Source organism: Mustelus asterias, chromosome 11 (genome assembly GCF_964213995.1).
Source record: "Mustelus asterias chromosome 11, sMusAst1.hap1.1, whole genome shotgun sequence".
Taxonomy (NCBI): domain Eukaryota; kingdom Metazoa; phylum Chordata; class Chondrichthyes; order Carcharhiniformes; family Triakidae; genus Mustelus; species Mustelus asterias.
Genome location: NC_135811.1, coordinates 35,461,953 through 35,480,674, shown reverse-complemented (window position 1 = coordinate 35,480,674; position 18,722 = coordinate 35,461,953). Strand labels below are relative to the sequence as shown.

The 18,722-nt window shown below is 41.2% G+C and overlaps 1 protein-coding gene across 5 annotated transcripts in view; it reads right to left on the bottom strand.

Annotated features, from left to right (window-relative positions):
* The window catches only part of dock1 (dedicator of cytokinesis 1), a 617,564-nt gene that overhangs the window by 157,896 nt on the left and 440,946 nt on the right, over window positions 1-18,722 (bottom strand). For all 5 annotated transcript variants that reach the window (XM_078223434.1, XM_078223435.1, XM_078223436.1 and 2 more), the window contains exon 31: window positions 5,572-5,672. In XM_078223434.1, coding sequence (XP_078079560.1) covers window positions 5,572-5,672 — 101 coding nt within the window. The remainder of the gene's footprint in view (window positions 1-5,571; window positions 5,673-18,722) is intronic.

Genomic DNA, 18,722 nt, shown 5'->3' with positions numbered 1-18,722 from the left:
TTTCCCTTGGGGTCAGAGTAGTGTTTTCATTGGTTGATTGACAGAGACAGATTCATGTGTTAATGGGAGGAGCTAAACTTGTAGGGAAGATGCACAGTTTCTCTTTTTAAAAAAAAGTCAGTTCCTGGTTCTGAAAGAAGATTGTCTCTCTCTCTCCATAAGTTCTCTGCGAACTCTAGGACTGGCAATCTAATTACAAGCCTGTGTGTTACTAACTGATTTTGAAGAGGAGTTTTAAGTCTGTAAGATGAATATTGCTTGAATTGGAACTCATAGGGATGGATTAGCAGTTAAGAATTGTATCTTGTCATGTTTAAGTATTGTTTAATTGGTAAAGGTTAAGTTAATTAATTTGCTATAGTTAAACTTTATTAAATAAAGTTTGTTTCGATTAAATGGGCGGCACAGTGGTTAGCACTGCTGCTTCACAGCTCCAGGGACCTGGGTTCGATTCCCGGCTTGGATCACTGTCTGTGTGGAGTTTGCACATTCTCCTCGTGTCTGTGTGGGTTTCCTCCGGGTGCTCCGGTTTCCTCCCACAGTCCAAAGATGTGCGGGTTAGGTTGATTGGCCATGCTAAAATTGCCCCTTGGTGTCCTGGGATGCGTAGATTAGAGGGATTAGCGGGTAAAATATGTAGGGATATGGGGGTAGGGCCTGGGTGGGATTGTGGTCGGTGCAGACTCGATGGGCCGAATGGCCTCTTTCTGTACTGTAGGGTTTCTATGTTTCTATGTAAAGCTTTCCAGTTTGTCAGTAGAATGTCCCCCCGGAGCGAAACATCAATGCCAAAAGAGAAAATCGTTGAGATCTAGTCAAACTTCATAATCTACTGTGGGGTTTCTGACACATACCCTAACAAAAGAGGTGGGATGTTCTCAGGATCCATCCCTATCCAAACATTTTGACATCATTTGTCTTTAAAGGTATTCATTTTCACTCATTTGATATCAATTGCACTCAAGAGCAATCAGTTAGCCACCATTTAACATTGCAAGTAGTGTAACTGACATTATTGTCATCAATTTCCCCAAAATGCAATGTTCAAACATTTGCAATTAGCAACATCACTTATCTTAAACATTCAGACACCAAACTATCATCAAGTTTATTTTCCATATTACCGAATTTTGATGTGGCTTCAAACATTCTAAAACTGATTTTCAATTTTAACATATGTTTAATAAGCTAATTTTTCATTTTTCTTCGTAACCTCGACTTCGTGCAGTGCAACTCTGCCCAACTGATTGCAGCAGTTTTCTCCCCCACCACTGCCCCTGACTGGAGTAGTATTCATCCCACTTCTCCCACCCCCACTAGCAATTTTCTCCCCCATGACCAACCCCTGAATACTTTCATGCTCCCCAGATTGCAGCAGTTCCTTTACCCCCTCTCTCTATCCCTCTCATCCCCAATTGGAGAGCATAGGCTGAAAGGCATAGGGCTGGCTGAATCTGGAAGAGAGGTGAGGCCGATCTGGCTGCAGTTTTCCAAATGGCGCGGGAACAGCAATGTTCTGAGGAACATTGAGGTGAGCACTGAGTTTGAGAAGTTAGGGCTGGAGGAATGGAGAGAATTATCAGTCCTGGAATTGGGTCGTGGAGGTTAAGAAGGGCCTGGAGTTTGCCATCTCTGATAGCTTTGAGCTTCTCTTTCCACATGATCACATTTGATGTCAAAGATGGCAAGACATTATTGATTGCATGAAAAACTCATTCCAAATTAGAACATTTGAAGTTAAATGGTTGCTGACGTTTTTGAGCATGTTTGAACTCAAAAATTGTCAAAATCTTCAGGTAAGGATGACATTCAATGTATCCTGTTTACCCAGCCATTTTGGGATATCATGTGGGGGAGTGACTCAAATTGGCTGAAGACTGGCATCTGGGGCTGTGGTGAGCCTTTGTAATTTTGCCTTAGTTTTCGCTGACGATCACTATCCATTTCATTTTATAAAGAAAACTGCATGTTTTGGCTATTAGATAAACACTGTTCCCACAATTGTTAAACACATTCTTATCAATGCTTATGTTCTGAACTCACGCACATAACTAGCTTAGAGTCATAGAGGTTTACAGCATAGAAACAGGCCCTCCGGTCCAACCTGTCCATGCCGCCTAGTCTTTAACATTAAGCTAATCCCAATTGCCCGCATTTGGCTTCTTGGGTAACATACTAGACGCACTACAGCCTTTGAGCCGTACCCTAGCATAAGTTCTCACCTCAGGAAAAGTGAAAAAGAACACAAGATAAAATAAAAATGCCAAAACTAAAACATTTCTCCTCTCCCTCAATAAGTTGTGAAATTTACTTGCAGAGATAGGTGATGCTTACTGGAGTTCATAGCAAGGCTATGTAGCTAGTTATTGAAACGGAGTCCTCACTTACTGCTTCACATTCATAGCACACACACTGAGACACAAATAATTACTTTTAGTCCTAAACAATAGCACAATACCTCACTGAACTACACGGTTTCTCTTTTATTTTGAAAGTCAGTTCCTGCCTTGTTCTGAACTGAACTAAAAAAAAAACAGAACAGTTTGAGAATAAGTCCAAACCAACAGCAAATCAATTACATGATAGTGGAGCCCCGTTGTAAAGCGCCCTGATTTAGCACGAAATCGGATATGATGCGGTGAATCATTGGACCCTGTTTTTTGCTCCTTCCGGTTTAGTGATTTAGCGCGACCCCGATTTAGCACGACCCTGATAACATTCACGATAACATTTTATGGACCCCAACCACCGCGTTACAATGGGGCTCCACTGTATTTTATGTAGCTTTGCTCAACTTACGGTACAGCTTTGAGTTGCAACATTAGAATTTAGCTGCAGTGAAGTCGACTAATTTACAAAAATATCCAACAATACCTCTGTGACATCAAATATGAATATAAAATGCAATGGACAAGACGTGGGGATGGGTTCAATTTAAACTGTCCTGATTTGCCAGTTCTCTACCCATCTGTAAACAGGAAGGTGCTTTTTCAAATTCTGATTTCCTCCTTTATAAATGGCATTGTATTTCCCCCAAGTCTTAACTGAGGTAAGATTCAATAAAAACGATTAGAGTCATAGAGGTTTATAGCATGGAAATAGGCCTTTCGGCCCAACTTGTCCATGCCGCCCTTTTTCTTTAAACCCCTAAGCTAATCCCAATTGCCCACATTTGGCCCATATCTCTCTATACTCATTTTATCCATGTAACTATATAAATGCTTTTTAAAAGACAACATTGTACTCACCTCTACTACCACCTCTGGGTGGTTTATTTATGCTTCCACGAACACACACGCCACAACAAAATACAAGTTAGGGTTTTAGAATCAAAATTCTAAAGGAAAGTTCCTTCTAAGGGCAGGCTGACTGATCGTAGGATGATCCAGAGCAGGACTTCCATGATAGGATAAGGCACGCAGAGGAATTAGGCTGAATTGCTTGGTACCAGCAGGGTGGCAGTTTTTGATGATGGCCAGAATTCTTTCTGCTGTCACCTGCTTGAAGATTGGCAACATAGATTGTTGCCTGGAGTTCTGTTCTTGTTGGAGGGCAAACCAATAACTCCCTGAGTTCAGTTCCACTGGACAATATTATAATCTAGCTTAAGTGGGTCATGTGACATACAAGATACCACTCCTCTTCAATGTTGGGTAAAGGATGGTTGGAATCTTGAAGTGTTTAATTGGAGTCAGGATTCCTTTTGTTCTTGGAGACATTGGTTTTGGGTTCACTAAATGAGGTCCTCTTCTTGAAAACATTAAATTAGCACCTTTATTGAAGATTAGGATCGGTGAAGGTTTATTTTTGTTCAAAGATAGCTGGAGCAGATCAACTATCTGCTGGCCCATTAAACTGGCTGGGTTGGAATGTTAATACTATGCAAAGGGTGCTACATTCCAGAGATTTGAGATGTTAACCTTTGTTAACTCAAACTTCTGAAAGACAGCACGTGACCAGTTGGATCCATCTTGTCAGCCCAGCAATTGTCCATTTTGAAAAGCACAAAAAATGACTTTATGAAGTATTCCAGCTGACAAATATATATAACTATTTTCTTTCACATCTCGACTCTATTGAAAGGACATCCTTCCTCATATAAGGACACCAAAACTGCACACAATACTCCAGATGTAGCCTCACCAATGCCCTTTATTATTGCAGTAAAACATGCCTATTCCTATATTCAAATCTTCTTGCTATGAAGGCCTACATACAATTTGCCTTCTTTACTGCCTGCTGTAGCTGTGCACTTGCTTTCAGTGACTAATGCACAAGGACACAAAGCTCTTGCTGAGTATCCATCTCTCTCAATTTACACCCATTCAAGTAATAATCTGCCTTTTTTTGCTACCAAGTGGATAATCTCACATTTATCCACATTATACTGCATCTGCCATGCATATGTCCACTGACACAGCCTGTCAAAATCACGCTGAAGCATTGCTGCATCCTCCTCATAGCTCACCCTCCCACCCAACTTTGTATCATCTGCAAATATGGAGATAATACATTTAGTTCCCTCTTAATATATGATGTGAACAGTTGGGGGTCCTAGCACAGATCCCTGTGGTATCCCACTAGTCACTGCCTGCCAATCGGAAAAAGACCCATTTTGCCAACTCTTTGCTTCCTATCTGTTAACTAGCTTTCTACCCATCTCAAGACGCAACCCACAATCTCATGTGCTTTAACTTTACTTAGTAGTCTGTTATGTGAGACCTTGTCGAAAGCCTTTCAAGCAGTTAGAAATCCTCTAGATCTGGAGGTATATGGGGTGGCTCAAAATATTGAAATATTTTCCCTATTCCCATGTAACACAGTCAGCAAATTGTAGGATTTACTTTGCAGACCTCTTTGTTTACTGGCACCTCTACACCTTATGACTGGAATAATTGCAGATCAAGGCTGAACACCAGCTTCCTTGAATTCCCTTCTGTCACTGAGACAAAACTGCAATAACAAATGTGCAAAAGCCCCTCCCATTTCAGTTTTACAGCTCTGGAGGTTCAGGTCTGACCAATATAAGATGACCTGCAATGAGCAGAAACCTGATATAACGATACTAAATAACAGGTCTAGTAAAAATACAATTAAGCCCTGATTGTGATTTTTTTTTCAAAATTCAGGCCAGGTATGTCTGTGATTCAGCTGCACCTTCATCCATAGTAAGGCTCATGATAGAACTCTGCAATGTTTGAAGTCTGCTCAAATAGGCACACATGGAAATCTTGAACAGGGATTCAGGCCTAAGAGCTGAACGTTGGTGGGTGGCAAAATCTATAAAAGGGGATACTCATCCTCCAAGGGAAGATTTCTTTTCTTTATAAAATAACCAACTTTATTTTTGTCTTTGACCATTTCCCAATAATGTTTCTCTTGTTTGTTGACATAAGGTGGCAATTTCAAGATTTATTAAATGCAAAATATCATGACCACTCAACAAAAAAAAATATGCATAGATTGTGATACTAATTGTTCAAATTAGAGAAGCAGTAAACATTTCTTTCCAAGTAGAAGACCAGGCAAGATTTTAAAGAATCTGTTTATCGAGTGGAATCATTCACTTACTTGCTGATTATTTTGGCACGTTTTGCACTGGAGAAGTTCTCCAACTGAAGTGATTCTTGAGTGAGAAAAGCAACAGCGAGGTGAAAGTAGTTGTTCCATAACTGTAAATTAGACATCAACACGAAGTTAGAAACATAAAATCATCAATCCATTCATATGTGGATTGATGACAAATGCTAATTTGACTGAAGTGCATCACATTTATATTGGCCAGGATTCTGCGGTATAAATAACAGCAAAGATATCAGCATTCTTTATTATTAAAGAGTAAATAGGAGAGAAAACTCTGACATCTGCACATGCACATTGCTGATCAAGTTGCCTCGCTCCTCAACAGCTTCGCGGTACTGATATCTGACTTAGAAATTCACAACTGCAATACATGGATAATAATACCCATTATAGATACCACTAAAATCACCAGAACAGGTTAAGGCTTCTCCATTCTAGTGTAAATGGATTTTTAATGGAATGGTAAGTCTTGACTACCACCAAATGACACTCCGGTACTGAAAATTAACTTTTACAAACATGAGGTTTCATTCCTTCAGATATGAATTATAGTTGGAGATTTAAAACGACTTTATTAATTTTTAAAACCTCTTTATTTTGTCTCTTTCAAATTCATCTTTTTTCTTGTACCCGATTTAGTATTGCATTAAATACTGTAACTTAAACTTCTTGGTTCAAGCAGGCTCTGTATACCTCAGTAAAGATTCTTCAATATGATTGCATGTCTGATCATACATATCCCAGCTTTGTTGTACAGGATACCACACTAAAATAGATTTTTAATTGCTACAAGAAACTCAATCAAAATCTGTGAGCAAGTGCAATGAAAGGCTTTATCTTTGACTGCAAGTTATGGCCCAATATTTTAGCATCTTATAACATAAGAACATATGAACATAAGAAATAGAAGCAACAGTAGGCCAATGATCATGGCTCTTCTACAACAACACAATTTTCCCTCCTATCCTTCAAATTTCCTACAGGCTAAAAAATCTACCAATCTCAATTCTGAATGTGCTCAACGACTGAGCATTTACAGCGCTATGGGATAGAAAATTCTAAAGATTCAGATCCCTCTTCAGTGAAGAAATTGTTCCTCATCTGTCCTAAATAGCCAACTCCTTACTGTGAGGTTTGACACCAGGCTCTACACATTCCACCTGCTTCTTGTCATCTACCCTGTCAATTGCTTTAAGAACTTTGGGTGGAATCTTCCGCACCCATCAGTGGTGGGAATCGTAGTGGGTAGGGACATTAAATTTGGTGTGATGGATAAAGTCCATTTTCTGGGAAATTAGTTTGGAATTTTATTTTCCAGACTTTGATGGCATCTATGTCAGCAACCACCATTAATTTGTATCTCATGAACGCTTATCAAAAGGCAAACTCACTGAACTAGGCTCCCCCTTCCAAATTAAGTGCCGATAATTAGAATAATCTGTTTCCTGACTGTATACGAGTAACATGCATCTGGTGTGCTTCATTTCATCAACAATTTTAAGTTACGTAGATGCTTCTTTCCTTTAAGAGCATTGCTGCAATATTTTGGGTGCTGGTATCGGAAGCTGCGCCAAGTATGGACACAGCAGGCAATATTAAAGGGAGAAGAGGGAGGCAGGGCTAGAGGGGAACACAGAAGAGAAGGGGAAAAACAGAGGCAGGACTGAGGGGAGTGGTTTAAGCGACAGAGTGCAGTAGTGAAACACTGTTCTGGTGCAAAAGTTATAGGACTGTCCAAGGAGGAGTCAGAGGCTGTCTGGACGGAGGGCGGGGGTTTATTCAATGGCCTTCAATCCTCTAATCTGTGAACTACAAATTTACAAGCGACTAAGTTATATGTGACAGAACATCGTTTTCATATTATTATAGTCCTTGACATTGTCCACATCAAAAAGGCTAATCCTTCCAATGAACACAAAGTCACGAAGTGCAGTCATAATATGAATTCCATGTCAATTGGCGTTCTGTGGCATCACAAAGGGATTATGTGAAGCAACGTTAGGCAGCTGTTTAGGAGCAACGTAAGTAGCTGGCTTCATCAGGATTACGACATACTTCGGGCATCATACACTCATTCCTGTTTAACGGAGATATCAAATGCCACCGAGTGAAAATAACTATCATCACTCAGCATCATGCATGGGAGTGGGAACTAATAAAGGAATAACATTCATCCTTTATAGTACAGACAGTGAAAGATTATGGTGCCCCATGCTAATTAATACATTTACCATAAAATCAGTCATAAAATAAAGGCCAATGCAATGTATACTTGGATGAAAAGACTCCAACGCTGGTCGCATTAAATACTCATACATCCACAAACTACAGGCTTCAGCACAGAAATGATCTCTGTCCTCACCAACCACCGGAGCAGCCTCCTCCTCATAGGCGTATACTTGGCTCTGGGGTACCCTCTCCGGCCTTCACTCTCTACTGCCAATTATGAATAAAGACAGATAGATTGACTGTGAGCACGATGGATGCAAAAGCAGTTCAAAAGCATGTCTCCCTGCTGTGTCTGCTGATCCCTCCCCAGCAAGGGTTAAGACACCGTTTGCGCAGGAGCCTTTCAGAGATGGGGATCTTAAAGTGGCTGGCAGGCATTCAGTGTTGACGTCCCATGTGTTCATACTGTATGACATCCCTGTGGACTCTAGCCCTTAAACTGCCTGACATGCTTATGAGAATGAGAGTTTTGAGTGAGGAAACGATTCACTTACCCTGGTGAAGTGCATCTAAAAATTTATTTGTTTCCTGCACTGTAGGGCAGCCCTTTTTTGAAAGAAATGGGCATTAGACTCCCCAGTAACTTCATCCCTGGCCACTGTGATCAGGTGGGTGGGCCACCTGCTCCCATCCCGAGAAAAGTGAACCTCTCGTCTTTCCTGATGGCCTGGAGGAAAATCTCCAGGGTGACCTTGCTGAACTGTGATGCAGAGGGATCTCTTTAGTGCCACGGTTTGCCTCTTCACCACAACACCTGGTCTGCAATGAGTAAATGTGTGTGCTGGTGCTGTTTAAATGTATCGCCAGGATGTTTGACCCTGAGACAACACTGGGGTGAATGAATCATTGCCTGCATTGATTTATCCACCCTGTCACAAGCTTCGGCAAGCTCCTCACCAATGCAAAAATAATGAGCTGAAAAGCGGAAAATCGGTGACGAAAATCCACCCTGCGGGAACGACGCCAACTATTCCACCCACTGCCGCACTTAGTCTACAGAATGGAAAATTCCATCCTTATTTTTCAGAGATCACTTTTTATTATTTGAAACTCCAGAGAATATAGCCCATTCTACTCCAACCTCTCCTTATAGGTCAACCTCTTATCCCAGGTATCAATCAAATTGACAGTGACTGAAGTTCAACTAACGTCACTGTTTACAATTTACATATTATTAACATATAATTTTAATAAAGAGTGTCTAGAGTGAAGCACCAATGACCCTGGAATGATTATAAATAGCAGTGTTTTGCATCATACTATAAAGGAACTAAACATCCCTTTTATTTGATCATTATACTTTTACACACAAACGAAGATAAAACTCATTTTCATTAGCAATGACTCATCTTTATTACCCCTTTTCAATAGCATCTTTAATTCATTCCGATAAAATTCAGATACATATGAAGGTAAAAGGGATTTCTCCCATTTCTTGCTTCCGAGCAAGAAACGTGGGGATAGATTTTGAACTTGTTTTCTGGGTGTAAAACTGGAATAACAAAGTAAATTGCTATCGTAGAAACTGTCCAATTTTTATTTGCTAGAGATTTCCAGCAATCCATTATGAAGTTACAAAGCAAAGCTGCCAGATGCACGATGCTCTCTCCCTTGTGTAGTCAGGCCCGGGAACTTCCCTCAGACAATGGGAATCCACTAGTGAACTATATCTCACATTTCACCCTCACTTCATAAAGGCATCCTCTTCTGCAATGATGTAAAATAAAAGTACCCACTTCCCATGTTGTGAAACACCATCAACCCATCTCAGTTCTTCCAAAGCTTCCTAAAACTTCCAAAGCCTCCCGATACAACCAAATGCAGAACAATTCTTGAATGTTCCTAAAGTCCAAAACCATTCCATCGGGTTGTCAGTGTCATATTGCATCCAGTACAAGTTAGCTGCATTTTCCTACCTATATAGCTGAATGGAGATGTCTTGTGGTGCAGTACTGGCTCCAGGTTCAAGCCTCACTCCAGAACTTGATGGCCATGGAAAGGCCATCGGGAACATCTTCTGAGCATCCACTTTGCTAACCCCCTTAAGGCATTGGCCCAGTGGTATTATTGCTAGATTATTAATCCAAAAACTCAGCTAATGTTCTGGGGACCCCAATTTGAATCCCGCTACAACATGGTGAAATTTGAATTCAATAAAAAATAGCTGGAATTAAGAATCTACAGATGACCATGAAACCATTGTTCATTGTCAGAAAAACCCATCTAATTCACTAATGTCCTTTAAGGAAGGAAATCTGCTGTCCTAACCTGATTTGGCCTACATGTGACTCCAGAGCCACAGCAATGTGGTCGACTCTCAATTGCCCTCGAGCAACTAGTTTACCATGACTTACACTCTATCAACCCAAAAATGACCTGTTTATTTTAACTCCTTGTTTTCTATTCATTAGCCAAGCCTTAACGTATGCTAATATATTAGCCATGCACCCTATTTTTGTGTAATAATCTATTCTGTGGCACCTTATCCAATGTTTTTTGATAATCCATTGATTGATTCCCTATCTACCCTAACCGTTACAAACTCCAATGAAATTTATTAAACACAAATTGATTTTCATAAACTCATTATAAATTCTAGCATTTCCCCACTACAAACATCAGCCTAACTGGCCTACAGTTCCACGTGATCTCTCCCTCTCCTCTCTTGAATTGAGTTTCAGGTTAATATTTGCTACCTTGAAATCTAGGGAGACCGTTCTAGAACGTGGAGAATTCTGGACGATTAAAGGAAAAACCAATGTATTCACTATTTCCATAGCTATTCTTCTTTAAAACCCCAAGATGCAGTCCATCATGTCCAGTAGGTTTGTCGACTTTCAAAATAAAAACTTGTCCAGGGTTATTTCTTTACTACTATTAATTTCTTCAAGTTCTTGTTAAATCCTTAGTTCTTCACTCTTTCTGGAATGTTTCTTTTGTCTTCGAGCATTAAGACAGATATGGATGCATTTGCTTAATGTCACTGCCATTTTGTTGTTTCCCAATCCTCATTATAATTTCTCCTGTCTCTGCTTCTAAGGGATCCGCCTTTACCTTACAGATAATCCCTACAGTGCAGAAGACCATTCAGCCCATTGAGTCTGTACTGACTTTCTCTGTCAGAGAACCTTACCCAGGCTCTTCCCCCACACTATCCGTGTAACCCCACACATTTATCATGGCTAATCCATCTAACCTACACATCTTGGGATACTGAGGGGCAATTTAGCATAGCCAATCCACCTAACCGGCACATCTTTGGACTTCTTAAATCTCGTCATTTTATAAAGCCATGGAAGGTTTTACAATCTGTTTTTGTGATTCTTGCCAGTTTACTCTCATACACCCGTTTGGTCAATTTCTTTGTCATCCTTTGCTGAATTCCATATCCTCTCAAATTGTGAACATGCTTATTCCACTTTATATTTTAATCTAATTCACAATCTACCCTAGCCAACTAACACATCATGCCCATTTTTACTGTTATGTTCAGATCCAAGGCCTTAGTTCAAAATAAAATAAACCGTTATTGCAAAGTTATTAGCTAACCCCTTTCTCTTGCACATAACTGGGGCCAGGATTTTCTGCTACCATTTCATTGTGCGGGTTAAGCAACCAGAGTGGAAAATCTCACGAGAAGGCCAAATCGTGTTTCATGTCTACGTAAATGCATGACGCGATTGTCCTTTCACCCCATCAACGGTGAAGCAGTTAATGCCAGGAAGATCATTTGAATAATTTATCATCTCAATATCAGGCCTCTATGCCTGAATCATACATCTGCACCCCCCCACTCTCCACATAAGGAAGTTAATTCATGGGCAAAACTCAACTGATCTCCAACTGGTCACCCAAAGTGTGCATCTAGCAAGCAGGCCTCTTGGGGGATGGGGAGGGAGGAATCGGGGGGAAGAAGGTAATGCCCAGACACTACCTGGACACTGACCGAGCACTGCATCTAAGGTGCAAGGAGCAGGAAGAAGAGTTCCCAAGTGATCTGTTGCACGCTGGGGTAGCTTTTAAAAATGGAGCCCTGGTCTTCAAGGGTCTAAGTTGCTGGCGGGGCAGGCTACATCATGGGACTCATCTTTTTATGCTTCTCAGACTAAGTCTGGGACAATAGAGCTTCAACACTGCTTTTCCCGTCCGCTACCAGCCTTAGAACATAGAACATTACAGCGCAGTACAGGCCCTTCGGCCCTCGATGTTGCGCCGACCTGTGAAACCAACCTAAAGCCCATCTAACTTACACTATTCCAATATCATCCATATGTTTATCCAATTACCATTTAAATGCCCTTAATGTTGGCGAGTCCACTACTGTTGCAGGCAGGGCATTCCACGCCCTTGCTACTCTCTGAGTAAAGAACCTACCTCTGACATCTGTCCTATATCTATCACCCCTCAATTTAAAGCTATGTCCCCTCGTGCTAGCCATCACCATCCGACGAAAAAGGCTCTCACTGTCCACCCTATCTAATCCTCTGATCATCTTATATGCCTCTATTAAGTCACCTCTTAACCTTCTTCTCTCCAACGAAAACAGCCTCAAGTCCCTCAGCATTCCCTCATAAGACCTTCCCACCATACCAGGCAACATCCTGGTAAATCTCCTCTGCACCCTTTCCAATGCTTCCACATCCTTCCTATAATGCGGCGACCAGAACTGTACGCAATACTCCAAGTGCGGCCGCACCAGAGTTTTGTACAGCTGCAACATGACCTCATGGCTCCGAAACTCAATCCCTCTACCAATAAAAGCTAACACACCGTACACCTTCTTAACAACCCCATCAACCTGGGTGCCAACTTTCAGGGATCTATGCACATGGACTCCGAGATCTCTCTGCTCATCCACACTACCAAGTATCTTACCATTAGCCCAGTACTCTGTATTCCTGTTACTCCTTCCAAAGTGAATCACCTCACACTTTTCCGCATTAAACTCCATTTGCCACCTCTCAGCCCAGCTCTGCAGTTTATCTATGTCCCTCTGTAACCTGCAACATCCTTCCGCACTGTCCACAACTCCACCGACTTTAGTGTCATCCGCAAATTTACTAACCCATCCTTCTACGCCCTCATCTAGGTCATTTATAAAAATGACAAACAGCAGTGGCCCCAAAACAGATCCTTGCGGTACACCACTAGTAACTGAACTCCAGGATGAACATTTCCCATCAACCACCACCCTCTGTCTTCTTACAGCTAGCCAATTTCTGATCCAAACCGCTAAATCACCCTCAATCCCATGCTTCCGTATCTTCTGCAATAGCTTACCATGGGGAACCTTATCAAACGCTTTACTGAAATCCATATACACCACATCAACTGCTTTACCCTTATCCACCTCTTTGATCACCTTCTCAAAGAACTCAATAAGGTTTGTGAGGCACGACCTACCCTCACAAAACCGTGTTGACTATCCCTAATCAAATTGTTCCTTTCTAGAAACTTATAAATCCTATCTCTTATAATTCTTTCCAAAACTTTGCCCACAACAGAAGTAAGGCTCACTGGTCTATAATTACCAGGGTTGTCCCTACTCCCCTTCTTGAACAAGGGGACAACATTTGCTATCCTCCAGTCTTCTGGCACTATTCCTGTAGACAATGACGACATAAAGATCAAAGCCAAAGGCTCTGCAATCTCCTCCCTAGCCTCCCAGAGAATCCTAGGATAAATCCCATCCGGCCCATTTCCAATATCTGAGCGTTTGCCAATATCTGAGAAAATTCCGCCCTGGATCTAAATAGCCTATTCTCTCGTTGGTTCTTCAACATTCCATGAACTCATCCTTGACACTATACTGCAAATTTGGTTTACCAAGTCAGTACAAAGATCAAGGACCCCCATAATTACTGTATTACTCTTGTTATGTATACCTCTAACTTCCTGTTTTATACTCTTCCAAGCACTACAACTACTATCAGAGAACCTATAAACTGTTCCAACTGTGTCTTCTGCCCCTTGTTCTTTCTTAATTTTTTCTAAACTGATTTCAAAACCCCCAGCTACGGGTTATCTGGAAAGGTATATGTCTTCTGATGGTGCGGAAGATAACAAATAGTGGTGCGAATGGACTGGACGGTGATTTCAAGGGTAGATGAAGCTCTTCAGCTTGCTCAGCAACTCATCTATGAGAAGGATATCTCCAAAATCAAACTTGCATCCTTTCAAGCTGCTAAGTCTGTGGGACACATTGCACAAGGGTAGTATTATTAGCAGCTTGAAAGGGAGTGGGAGAGGCTTCACAAATCCCAGCTACTTAAATATACTCAACATGCAGGTTGTTCAGCAAGTTGTCACCAACCAAAACACTAGGCATACTAAGTTCTGTGCCAATGGGGAAGTGATGATAGAGACAAGCAGAGGATGTTACTGGAGTCTTCAGTCATCGCCATGCATACAGGTGGCCTTGGGGTGATGGTCACTCTCCATAGATAGGGGAAGATGCGTATATTGCATCTTCTTGAAAACGGATCCAACCTTTTACGGTACAGCACTGTTCTCCCTATCCAGGGAAGGGTAAGAACAGGAACCAAACACATAGCTGACTCAATCTGCAGCTGCCAAACACTGCTCCTGGTTGGTCATCCATTCGTGATGTAAATCAATGAAGCTTCGCTCATGGAATGTTAGAACACCTTTAGACGACATGAGACCAATGCACAGATCAACGCGCATAGTCGGAATACCGAATTGTTACACTATGAGCACAGTTGGCCTTAGTGAAACAGATCTGACTGAGGAGTCACAACTGAGGAGATTGGTGCCAGCTTCACATTCTACTGGACTGGCAAGTCCAAGGACCAACCTTGCCAATCCAGTATGGGCTTTGCCATTCAATCTGAATTAGCACAGATGCTTGACTTACTTCCTACCGAGATCAACGATTGATTTATAGTTCTTGAGTAGCATGCAGCACGCATTTGTGCCTATGCTCTAATAATGACAACAAAGCCATCACAAATACAGTCTTTCAGCAAGCAGACAAACTGAAAGTAACATGGATGCACCATCGATTCAAACACTGGCAAATGTTGGACAATTTTATTTTACGATGAAGATATTTCAAGGACATATGCTCTACTGTCTCCCTTAGAGGTGCAGAAAACAAGTCTGAACATCGGCTTGTCAGGGTTGTGGTTTTGAAGATAAATTATAAGGCAGTTGGATACAGAGTCAAGCCACAAAGGAAGCTTGATGTAACTATTCTCAAAGACATGGCTAAGAGACAAGAATTGGAGTACAAATCAGCCACAGGAATCCCGGAAGACAATAGTACCATTGAAGATTCTTGGAAAAAGTCCACGTTGGATAATTTTATTGTACGAAACCAAGACATTAATCTGAGCTCAATTTACATGCAGCACATCACAATGGAACAGCTTCCCCTTTCCCCAAAACTAGTATCAGTGTCCCATGAATCAAAGCTCCTGTCTCCCACATCATTCCACCACACATTTAACCCTCTAATTACTTTGTCTTTATTTCAATTTGTAAATGGCACAGGTAACAATCTGGGGATTATTATTCGCTGACAAAATAATATCCATCCCTAATTGTCCTTGACAAGGTGGTGGTGAGCTGCCTTCTTGAACCACTGTGTCCATGAGGTGTCGGTATCCCCAAAGTGCTGTGGGGATCCAGGATTTTGATCCAGCAACACAGTTCCAAGACAGGATGGTGTGTGCTTTGGAGGGGAATCCGCAGGTATGGTGTTCTCATGCATCTATTGCCCTTATCCTTCTAGGTAGTAGTGACTGTGGGTTTTGAAGGTGCTGTTGAAGGAGTCTTGATGAGCTGCTACCCTGCTGCCACTTTGCATCAATGGCGGGGGGGGTGAATATTTGTCAATGGGGTGCCAATTAAGCAGACTGCTTTGTCCCGGATGGTGCCAAACTTCATGAAGGTTTTTGGAGCTGCACTCATCCAAGCAAGTGGAGAGTGTTCCATTGTGCCTTGTAGGTTGTGGATAGGCTTTCATGAGTCAGGAGGCAATTTACTCATTGCAGGATTTATGCAGCCTCTGACCTGATATTGTAGCCGCGGTATTTATCTTGCAGGTCCAGTTCAGATCTGGTCAACGGTAACCCATAGGATTTTGATAGTGGCGGATTCAGCAATAGTAATGTCAATGGGAGATGGTTAGATTCTCTCCTGTTCTGATGGTTATTGCCTGGCACTTGTGTGGCATGACTTTACTTGCCACTTATCAGCCCAACCCCAATGTCATCCAGGTCTTGCATTTATGGGCACAGACTGCTTCAGTACCTGAAGAGTCACAAATGGTGCTGAACATTGTGCAATCATTAGTAAACACCCTCACTTATGACCCTATGTTGCAAGGAAGGTTATTAATGAAACAGCTGAAGATGGCTACGACACTACCCTGAGGAAATCCTGCAGCAGATGTCCTGGGACTGAGACGATTGACCTCCAACAACCACAACCATCTTCCTTTGTGCTCGGTGTGACTCCAGCCAGTGGAGAACTTTCCCCAATTCCCATTGACTCCAGTTTTGTTAGGGTCCCTTGATGCCACACTCAGTCAAACAATGCCTTGATGTTAAGGGCAGTCACTCTCACCTCTGAGTTTAGTTATTTTTTCTGTTTAGACAAAGGCTGTGATGAGAAGCTGAGTGGGTCTGGCAGGACCCAAACTGAGCGTCAGTGAGCAGGATATTGCTGACTAAATGCAGCCAGATAGTACCGTTGATGACAACTTTTATCACGTTACTGATGATGGAGAGTACACCAATGGGGCAGTAAATTGGCTGGATTGGTTTCACCTTACCATTTGTGGATAGGACATACCTGGGTAATTTTCCACATTGCCAGGTGGATGCCAGTGATGTAGTTGTACTGGAACAGCATGGCTAAGGGTGCAGCTAGTTCTGGTCCAACTTAACTGTGATATAATGAAGGAACTTCCAAATATGCAATTTGATAATTTTCTTATGAATCATCTAAAGTAAGATGACTGGCAACCACATTACTAAAAATTACAAGATTGATGCCACTACATTTTAATCATATAAGTTATGCTAATTCATTTGTAAATTTAACACACTGTTCAAGTGATGAAATCTCTACAGTAAGGAAGTACAATCACATCTATTCAAATGCCTCGGTTTGACCTCAACCTCTTGTATAAAAATGTAAACTCGGCAGATTTCAAAATTTGATTAATGATAATATATTTTTGTGAGCACTAGTGCCTGCATTACTGGAAAAAAATAAATCAGTGTGTTTACAATAGTGTGAAATGTTCAGAGCTTGGTGTTTTATGTTTTAAAGAAATATATTATTTTATCATTTTTCAAAAGCAATGGAGATGGGGAACTAGCGAACAAATGGAAAATACCAGAGGGAGTTGTCCTGAGACCATTTATATTCACAGTCAAACATTTTACTGAATCAAATTCTACACATTTATCTACATTTTAAACACAGCCATGTGCTATTAATTTAGAACTAGTGCAAATTTTAGTGTCAGTAATTCTGGTTCGAAGCATTTTCATGCATCCCAGTAAGCTGTTTCTTATTTTCATGATTTCAATGTCTTTGGGAGCAAGTACATTAATGTAATTTTTGCAGTTGATATACTCTGCACTCGTTCATACAATTTGAATACAAGAAGAAATGCAGCAGGTGAAATGTAAAAACAAACTCATGAATTTGAATTTGTCACTGGATCAGAAACTTAGAATTTTCTATCCAACAATACGATAGGTGTATCTACACCATGTGGATTGCACCAGTTCAAGAAAGCAGTTCACCATCACCTTCTTAAAAGGCAATGAGGGATGGGCAATAAATGTTATCTTTGCCTTGTAATGGGACTTAACATCAAAAAGTTAGACTTAGTAATCTAGTTAAAAAAACTTGCAAACATGTAACAATCATGTAGTAACAAAGGTACACAAATCTAGCAGGTAATGGAAGTGGTGAATGGGATGTTAAAAGGGTAATGTTGTATTAAAATTATATTGTATTACAAACCAACACACCATTTCTACAGTGCAGACACTGAAGCATATATGATTATTATTTAAGTATTTCACTGAGGACCCAAACCATGCTATGAAGATGGCTATATTGGTACCATTTCCGTCCTGCACCTTACAGGATGGAATTTAATTGAACATTGTAGTTGTCTTGGTTGCGTTGGGACATTGTGTAAGTAACCAGCTCCAAAATTGGGTAAATCACCTAAGGGATTTCTCAATTTAATAAAAGTATAAACTGTTCATGGTTGTAGACTTTCAAGTTTTGTGACGTGAAGGGTGTTGCAGTACTGTGGACCTAAGATCAATCTTAGCACGCATTTTTATATTCTTTCAATCTGAGCACTTTGCATGTGTGAGGCCAAGGTGTCAAACAGGCACAGCATATTTGACCAAGGGATAGATGCAGACAATGTAAGTCAATAACAGGTTATGTACAGGGAATCTGAAAGGGTGAGTGATCTGACAATGGACATCCATTTATTTGTCTCTTTGTAGTATACTTTCCACTTGACCATCCCATTTCAATTTGGCTTGAATGTTAATATTCAGGATTTTCAAGGCTTTTACCCTAGTCAGGGCGCTGTTGCCTAATTTTGTATCAAGGGGCATATGTTCATGTCTACTGAGGCCTATTTGCATGGCACTACATTTAGTCGCATTTAACTGCATACGGTTTCGCCATTCATTGAAGGTCTTGTGGTGCAGTGGGTGGCATCCCTACCTCTGAGCCATAAGCTCCGGGTTTGAGTCCCACCCCAGGACTTGATGGTCAAGGATGGTGCATTCATAACACGACCAGCAGGTTGAGTCTCAACCTGCAAAATCCTTCCAACATGCCAATGGCAGGTAGTAAGAGTGGTAGAGACTCCAGGTCAGCCATGCTTGGTGTGGAGT